Source organism: Syzygium oleosum, unplaced genomic scaffold (genome assembly GCF_021117445.2).
Source record: "Syzygium oleosum isolate NSW1041296 unplaced genomic scaffold, Sole_v2.1 Sole_v2.10, whole genome shotgun sequence".
In the NCBI taxonomy this organism is placed as follows: domain Eukaryota; kingdom Viridiplantae; phylum Streptophyta; class Magnoliopsida; order Myrtales; family Myrtaceae; genus Syzygium; species Syzygium oleosum.
Genome location: NW_026607494.1, coordinates 7,273,471 through 7,282,862, shown reverse-complemented (window position 1 = coordinate 7,282,862; position 9,392 = coordinate 7,273,471). Strand labels below are relative to the sequence as shown.

Here is a 9,392-nt window from a genome sequence, read left to right as displayed (position 1 = left end):
CCTGTGTACACATCTCTTCACACGAGACCGAAAAACTCAACCTCCTAAGGAGTAACAGTTCGCACAATCATGGGTCCGGGGTGAAACTTGAAAAAGAGATGAGAAGACACGACAATGCTAGATTGCAATGTTTCATAAGAGCACATTAAGACTTTGCCCCAGTTGAAGAGACGCTAAGCCGGTCTAGGCCATCGGAAAACAGTAGCAAACTAATCTGATGAATCATGTTGTTAATCAGAAGTGAGCAGTATGGGGCCGAACAGAAGAGTCGGATAAAGCGAAAATTTCCTTTTATTCCTTCTCAATTGGCAAGTAAATTCGACACAATTAGAATTTAACTGTTTTCACTAAATGCACACGACAACGAATCACAAAATTATGGATGCTCGCAAGTGAAAAAAACAGATTTACACAAAAATCCTAATTTGCCCACACTAGCAGCAAGGACTTACCATGAATGAAGAGATTAGATGGGAGACACCACCAAAAAGAAGGTGCGGTCAGGGAAAAAAAAGCTTTTTTCTGGGCAGAGGAAGTGAACTTGAATAAATGCGGCAGCTCCATGAACGTGGAAGCTTGCGAGAATATATGAAGTTAGGGCACATATTCACTCTCAAGAATGGGTTGAGTTCTGGTGACCATAGCTGCTGGTGCTTTCGTTTCACCAACCGAAGTCATATGCAGAGTTTCCCCGGCTTCCGCAGCCTTCTCCATCTGCTGCATATTTTTTCTTTGCTTGAACTTTTGTGTCCATAACACTAACAAACCCAGTAGCCCAATCAATGCTATTCCTCCCACAACAGACCCAACAATTATCCAGACTACGGTGTTGGACTTTCCATGACTTGCCTTTCCTGGACTTGGTCCTCCACCGCCAGATGTTGGAGGCGGAGAGATTGGCGCAGCAGGCGCAGGGGAAGGAGCAATAGATTCAACCACTATGGAAAAATGGCCCTGCTCCATTGTAGAGCATACATTGCTCAATGTCAGATTGCTGTAATTGATCGAACCATTTATATCAAATGAAACACACCTGGCAACAGACCCCAAAGGAGGAGACTTCACATCTGTGAAATGAATCAATATGGGGTCAGCAGATGCCCTGATATCCAACTCCGGCAAATTTGTAGCCGACAAGTTAAACGCGTCATAAGCAAGAAGACCCAGAACAGGCGATAAATACGTGTAACCAGGTAATGGATAAAACACCACAGACCAATTTCCCAGGTTCTGATACACAAGAACCAGCCTCTCGACATATGGAGTCTCAGTAACTCCAGTTGGAATTTCAAACTCCTTGTATGCCGCAACACCTCTGTTTCGCAAGCTGCCGCTCCGGAGCCTCATTGCAGATACCTTAATCCCCGTCAAGTTTGAGGGAACATCTCCGTCATAAGAAATGCCCGTCCTAGGGCGGTCGAAAGCCTCATAGGCATATTCCCGGAGAAGCGCGTCCAAAGCTCGCGCGGATCCAACAGTAGACTGGGCATTCGAACTCCCAACCTCGAATAAGCACAAAAGAAGGACATGCATCACGAGACCCCAGAGACGCCCCATCGATGCTCCGGGTGGGGCAAAAAATCGGCAGAATGCCACTCTCTATTCGAATCGACGATATCCCAGTTCAACAGCCGGGAACTCAACTCCCCAAATAAACCCCAACAAATAAACGAGCACTGCAAGAGCTGTGTAGTGAACCGTCTTACAGAAACTTCACCCACATTGCCTGGTTTCTGCCAAATCCCAGACCCCGAAAAGATTTCAACCAAATGACAAGCAGCACCAACGGGCACTGCAGAAGAAAAGGGGGGGGCGTGTGTTTCAGTGTAGAAGGAGGCGAGAGAGCAAAAGCTTTATTCAGCCGTTGCAACTCCTGATGGCAATGCCCAGATTTACTTTTCCCTTTTTCCGATCCTTGTGAAAGAGGCTACTACGCCCGGCCTCATGGACCAACAACTGCTGGACGAGAATCTCAAAAGCTTCGCCTTTTTCGCGAGGAAACGAGTCCATCACCACTTCGCCGGCATTTTCCTCCCTAATCAACGATTTCCGGCGTCCAAATGGATCACAGGGAGAGGAAACTGCCGTCTAATCACCTCCTCCCCCGCCTTTGAATGGTCAACCAGAAGTCGCTATCGCAAGTAAACAAGACAAAATTTATTTAGTCGCGCTAAACCCCATATGCATTCGGGGACCTCCCCGCTGAAAGTAACGCCCTTCCAACCAAATCGATCCAAAACCGAAAAAAAAAGAAAAGCGAAGAGATGTTGGCGATCGCAGCGAAGTTACCTGATCCAAAAAAACCTCTCGCTTCCAAACCCTAAAATCCGAGCCCGCAAAAACCCGCGAGCCTCCGCCCGAGGAACGCCGCTCAGCGCCGGCCGCCCGGGGACGAGCGCACCCTCGCGAAGCAGCCGGAATGCGGATCCCCCGAAGCTCCAGAAGCCGCAAAGGACCGGAGGATCTTGAGGTAAATCATCAACGCTCGACCGGAGACGGAGATCGACCGGACCGGACGGAGGCCGCGGGGGTGGCCCAAACCGACCGCATTACGACCGAATCTGGCCGGAGGGGGAGGAGCTCCGGCCGTGCTCGCAACGGACGGGCGGCGGCCCGACGCATTCGACGCCGCGCTGGTCGGCGGCGGCAGGCAATGGCGGAGGAGGAGGAGGAGGAGGAGCTGATCTCGGCGCGGTTGAGAGCTACGAGACAAGCGGATGCACACAGCTAAATGCTAGAGAGAGAGAGAGAGAGAGAGAGAGAGAGGAGGAGTAGTGCATTGATGGACTGTAACTTCTAGAGAGAGAAAGGGAGGGCGGTAGAGAGAGAAAGATGAGCTTCTTTTTTTTTCCCAGTGCCTCTGCTGCCAGTGGAGCGAGACTGGTCTGTAGAGAGAGAGAGAGAGAGAGGGAGGGAGGGAGGAGTGCGGGAAGCAGAAAATTTTGATATGAGCACACCATGCGTGGAAGCTAGAGTAGTTGTCTCGTTTTCTCTTTTCATTCGAATTGAATATTTCTTGATTTAATTTTATTCCCCTTAGTAGCTCTTCGATTACCTAGAGATTAAATTAATCGAGTCCCTAAAGAGGTCATTAAATGAGGCTAAGACCCGTCGCCCGAGTCGTGCTCCGAGAGGGCGCGACCCGGGAGGGGTTTAAGCCGCTCTTGAAGATGCGTTCACCCCGATGATCGTTCGATCGAGATGAGACTGAACGCCTTAGTTGCGATCGTCGATGGCCCTCGACCGTTTAAGGATAAAACAAAGAGAATGAGGAAAGAAAATTTCTCCACGTAAGATTAATGGAGTTTTTTCGCCCATTTAGGTCGATTTGAATATGGAGATCTCACGTCAAACTGTCGCAATTTTTGGTGGAGCCCACGGATATCTAATTTGCTTCGAGGTGAAGGGTGATGATGAACGTAAAGAATTGCAATCATCCTAAAGTAGCAACGAAAAAAAAATTGAGAAAAACATTATTCAATACTTCTATCGACGAGGAGTTTGAAGCTTTTTTAGAAGCAATAGAGCGTGATTCTCTTACTCCATGCTTATATGGTAATTATCGAAGGAGATACTGTACGTTTATAGCGTTATCTCTTTAAAATTTAAGTAAATATATATTATTCATCGTTATAATGTTTCGAATTCGCTAATGAAAGCTCAGACCTATAGATTTATTACAGCTATACTTCACGACGTAAGGGTCTAAGAGATAACTGGATTAGTGGCGTGATCCTAGATTATCCGTTTCTTCGGATAAATTAGAGAGATTCGGCTTTCGGAAAAGCCTAGCAAGGTCTATCCCTAATCTTTTACGGTGGGATTCATGGCCCCGTGTCCTCATGACATGACGCGACACACCGTTCGCCGATCTCCTCACGATGAGATTGCCACGTGGCAAGATCTCGCTCACTTACGATAGTAGTCGCATCCCCTAAAACACGCGCTCACTTGTTACTCATTTTGGGATCCAAAAATGGAACCCCGGTAGAATTCTCTCCAAAGGCGATCTCAACTCTTCTCATCGACCAAGCTTTTGCCCTACGACGCTTCTTACTTGCCACTCGACGCTCAAACCCGAACCAAATCCGATCTATCTTCGTCCTCAAAACAAAAAACTGGGTACATAATTATGCACCATCCAGAACATTAACGGCGGCGATCACAGAAGAAGAATCGGCATATTCTTTTGAAGATTGGAGAGGAGCTAGCGAAGTAGATTGATGGAGGGAGGAGACCATTCCAACCGATGGTTCGGCCATTCTTCTGCGGCACTACTCGTGGGAGTAGAGCTACCAAAACTTTGTGTATCCTAGTGTACAATGTTTATAAAATTCCAAGAGCGATTTGACAGCATATGTATGCTCTTTTTGATTAATTAATTAACTAAATTAATTAATACATTAATAATCTCAGGAAGGGCAGTTGAGGGTATCTTTTAATTGTCGAGTAATCAGAGAGCATCAATATTTTATTCGAGCACGAGCTTCGAAAACAGAGGAAAAGGCTGTGGCTAAACCATAGGGGCTAGCCTAAATTTATTCACCTAAGGAATTCAGTGATTTCAATCATCAACGCGTTTATAATATAGGGTAATAGTACAAAAACTTTAAATTAATATACCTATAATAAATTTATATCATATTAATTTTTTATCATAAAAAATTCTAAACTGGTACATTTGTGATAATTTTACTTTCTGTTAATTTTCATTAACCGTCAAATTTTTTAGTTGAAAGACACGTAGAGATGAGTGTACTAATTTGAGATTTTACCCTCAGTTTGTCACAGATGTATCAGTTTGTAGTAGTAATCCAATTTAATAAAAGGTAAATTTGACATAAATATATTAGTTTGGAATTTTTTGTGGTCAAAAAATTAATTTTGAGTAAATATGTCATGGATATATCAGTTTGGAGTTTTTCGTAATATTAACCATTTATAAAAGGGAGGGAAGATGCATATGCAAGCTGCCACGGTTCCTTGGTGTTTTCGGTAAGGTTTACCTCACCACAGTAGGATGTTGCCACCTTCCAAGACTACAACGCTTCGTTTTATGACACGGCGGCCGATCGACCTCGAAACCCCTTGTCGCTAGGGAAATATTTTTCCTTCTAGGGCGGCCCCCATGGAATCGTAAGGTGGATACCTCAGAGGTTCTAAACGGAAACCCGAGGCGGGGAAAAATGTGGACATAATGGGTTATAAATCAACACACACACTCTCTCTCTCTTGAATTAACCATTACTAGAACGTAGAGCTAGGGCCAACAACGATCACGAATTTGAATAAACATAGTTGGTTATTAAAGTCTAGATTAACAAGCGCCGCACGTACGTACCGATGCACTTTCCAGACACGTGTCGCGCCGCCTCCGAAGCAATTATAGAATCATTTCTGTAGATCAACCCACCGGTGAAAACAGGAATTCAAGACCCGTCTGGCTAAAGAGCAGAAGTTCCCGATTCGCAAGTAACACGTCCTGAGATCTACATGAAAAATCACGTCTCTCAATAGGAGCCGATGTGAATTTTCGTTATGATTTTGGTGGGGAAATTATCCGAAAATTATCCAAAAAGTCTCAATCCTATTATACGGCGACCAATTTAATCACAAACCTTTAATAATGATTTTAGGACTAAAACGATAAATCTTCAAAAAGATTTAGGATTAAATCGGACTGAATTGACTATCGTATGATAGATTTAGGACTTTTTAGACAATCATCCCGATTTTAATTAAATTTGTTAGTGTAGATGGTGACCGTAGAAAGACGGCAGCAATTTAGCGACACGTGGTTGACTCGATCTGCTAAACATTCCGGCAAGGGGGAGGAGGAGAGCACGGAGGATTTACTTTTTATTTATTTATTTATATTACTTTATGGGGGAGTGTAATAATAGGGGCAGTTTCGGGATTTCGGCCGTGCCAGCTCGCAGGGCATTTGACTCGCTTTTGTGATTGGGGGGGGGGGGAGCGGCTTCTTGCTTTGGTTTCCGCCAGTGGTCCCGCACGTGCCCCGTGCACGTGACTTCGCCAAACCCCAATAGCGACAGCTGTAGCCCCCTCAGTTTTTTTATTTATTTTTTAACGGTTCTGCTCCTTTCATCTGCAGCGTTAGTTAGTTCGTGGGCAAGTCAATTAAGTAAATTTAATGCATGCATCGAATTTAAAAAAATTTGCGAGTTTTGTTAACATGCGCCTTCAATGTAGACCTTTCGATCATTAATCAATTTCTTAATCCACGTATTAATAAACGAGTCATAAACGAGTTAATTATATTCACTAAATGGGTCATAAATAGGTATAAACATAACATGAGTGTTAAATAGATCGTAAACGGGTCATAAATAAGTTTACAACTTATTTAAACTCAATTCATCTCTCTCGTCCTCGCTCAATCTTGCGCTCACTCACTTTGCACGAGTTTTCCTAGATTGAATTAAATATGGAAGTATTTTACGGATTGGGTTGGGTTGGGTATGGATCATTAAATTTACATTACATGGAAATGGGTTAAAACGGGTTAAATGGATCTATTTGGGTCAGACTATTTTCGACCCAATTTGACAGGTTTACTTCAAAGTACTGATTAACTATAACAAACAAAAAAGAATAATTCGTTTTCAATTTAATAACTGCGTATAACACGAAGAAAGTATTCGTCTGGAAATGACAAAGTTTCATTATTTGAATGCCCAACGAGTGTCCCGAGCTATCCGTTAACAAAATCCCCTTTTGATTACGGTCGGGTGGTATTCTAAATTGCGATTTTGTTGACAAGCGCTCCGGGGACGGTTATTAAATAACTACTTGGAGGAAATTTTTACCGTTTTCAATACGCTAATCATCCATGTGCTATACAGTGATCACCCCTTTAAAGTATAGCATCAAATTAAATATACTCGACGGGTATCTCAGAAGTCAGAAGAACCCATTCATGGCTGCCCTCGTGGCCAGGTCCACGCATTTGATTTTCCGAGGGATGTCTAAACAGGACAGCCGTATTGTGCACCCGGTCACAAGACAAGATTGGCGCGAGCATCCGGATCTGCTGTCCCACATTGTATGGACATCCGGGGAAGAGAATCGACTAAAAGAAAGGATCCTAAATAAAAAACATAGGTACGATAAGATCGGTCCATAAAATAGACTCCGTGAGCAAATCTTCGACTTAGTTTGACGCGTGCGATGTCGTGTTTTGCGCGGTGCTCACACGAAGCAGTCTCGAGGGGGCCACGATCTTCAAGCTAGTGCTAGAGTCTCGTTCGATACGCGCAATGTCATGTCTGCGCCGTGTCCTAGAAACCGATCGGGCGGGCGGGCGAGTTCGAATGCAACATGTTAAAAAAAGAGAGCACGGATGAAGTGGGAAAGGGGGACCACCTTTTCTTTTGCTTTGTGAAGATTGCGGTTGTTGGGAAAGGAAAGATTTTGAGCACCCAAGTGAATAGTGGGGGTGTGTGTGTGTGTATGCATGCGTCTAGGTGGGGGCTCGTGATGCACCGCCCTCGTCTGGCTTACCTAAGAAGGAAGGATCGAATTGGCTAATTGTTGGGTGCGAAAATGGAGAAGAGAGAGAGGTCGCTTTGTTCTTTCTCGATTTTTAAATTCGTACACGCCCGCCCGGGCCGCCCCACACCCGACTCATAGTCTATCGTAATCTAGCCTTTCGAGTGTTCTCTCCCACTGCCTGTTTTAAGTTACCCGTGACCCGGAGATTGTCATACCCCTCTCGGATATCTCTAAACTATTCTCTCTCGTTCCCTTTCTGCGGAAAAAAATAACAAGATTTTAAGTGTATGTAGTGAACTATCATGCTAGTCTCTCGCATAGATTGACATTTTAATTTTTGGAACGTCGAGTGTTCTTACGAAGAAGAGTCTCTCTTCAGTCAAGTCGGTCACCACCGTGTTGAGATGCGCTATCATTTCGGAAGAAACACAAGAGTTTCGATGGACTAACGCGGGAACCTCAACGGGGGAGATGTAGAAAATTCCACTCGAAATTTCTATATACGCAGCATACATTTGATAGGAAATCGCGCCAAACATCAAAAAATAGTCGGGAATGATCACCCTTACTATTCCCTCCCCCGTTTCGAACCCGACTAATCCCTGCGCGAACGCGCGCGAACTCATTCCATCCACGTGCATCCCGGTTAGGCTCGTCTTGTAGGGACGGGAGAATTGGTCTGATTTGAACATCAACACCGCTCCATACAAATGCCTCGGCCGTTGCTTTGCGTTGCGTACTACTACTACTTCTGACAATTATTCTCCCCGTGTCGATGCTTTAACAGCGTACGATAACTGATTATCGCTTAAAACGACGAAGACAGGACAAAGCTGTCGGGGGAGAGAGAGAAAAGAGGGCCTTTTTGCACCTACCCGCCTGCCCACCACGCCCCCAATTTGCTTTACAGCCTTTCGTGCTCGGCCCTCATGATGATGGATGCATTCCTAAGGTAGTTTTCCACGAATCAATCATATGTTTTTTTACAGCCCACGTCGCCTCCCAGTTGCTGCCCTAACCCAATGATTACCGGCGGAACCCGGGGAAATCGCCGCCGCGATGCACGGGGCGTTTCTGGCCCGGGATCTCGGCGAGAGCGGCTCGTGGGATTTCGCCGCGGTCCCGTGTTATCCGACACCGACATTCGTTATCGAGAGAACTCAGAGAGCTCCCGATCGTTCAAGATATGAAACGGCACGGATCTTGATTACGTTGGTCTCGAAATATCGAATTTTCTTGCTTGGTCGGAATCAATAGGACGACATCGTGTGCTCCCGCGAGAACGATCGCTAGGGAAAGGAAAAAAAACGTTTCTCATAAGATAGCAATGTCAACTACCGTGGATCGATATCGTTTGCGCGATCGGCGTATTTTTCTTTCTACGCATCCGGCACCTCTCAACTTCGAGACGAACGGTTCGTTGCTCGTTAAAAATAAAAAATAATTCGCGTCATACCGTGTTGGATGCGAGATGTGTTAAAAGAACGGGCTAACACAAGAATTGGGCTTTGTTAACTTGGACTGGGCCCATTGGGCTTTTCAAGTCACTGGTGTTTCTCATTCCGAGCGAGCCTCGGCGAAGGGAATGCCCATGAACGGCCCACATCCGTCATGGGCTTTATGATAGCCCATCTTCGTCGGCCCACAAATAAACAATGCAAGGCAACAATCTTTGCACTTTCGTACCTTTTCCAATCAAGTCCCCGCACTATTTAATTTTTCCTAATCAAGTCATTCTAACTTCACAAATTATCTAATCAAGTCCCTCATGCACCGAATTGAGCCGACGGATCGTCGGCCAGCATCGGAGTGCGACGCTAATAACGTTTTTCGAGCTCAAAAAATCTTTCTCGAGACTAAAATGGGCCGATGCCAGC

General features: G+C 45.2%; 1 protein-coding gene across 1 annotated transcript; it reads right to left on the bottom strand.

Annotated features, from left to right (window-relative positions):
• Positions 1-273: 273 nt before the first annotated feature.
• On the bottom strand, positions 274-2,867 carry LOC115685844 (uncharacterized). The gene is made up of 2 exons (XM_030610984.2): positions 2,290-2,867; positions 274-2,132 (listed from the first exon to the last, which is right to left on the bottom strand). Exon 2 carries the CDS (start codon positions 1,555-1,557, stop codon positions 595-597), a length of 963 nt encoding a protein of 320 aa, XP_030466844.2. The 5' UTR covers positions 1,558-2,132; positions 2,290-2,867; the 3' UTR covers positions 274-594.
• Between the last annotated feature and the right edge of the window lie 6,525 nt (positions 2,868-9,392).

Bases quoted from the DNA above. Each gene is read 5' to 3' on its own strand.
- LOC115685844 (XM_030610984.2), bottom strand. From the start codon at position 1,557: ATGGGGCGTCTCTGGGGTCTCGTGATGCATGTCCTTCTTTTGTGCTTA.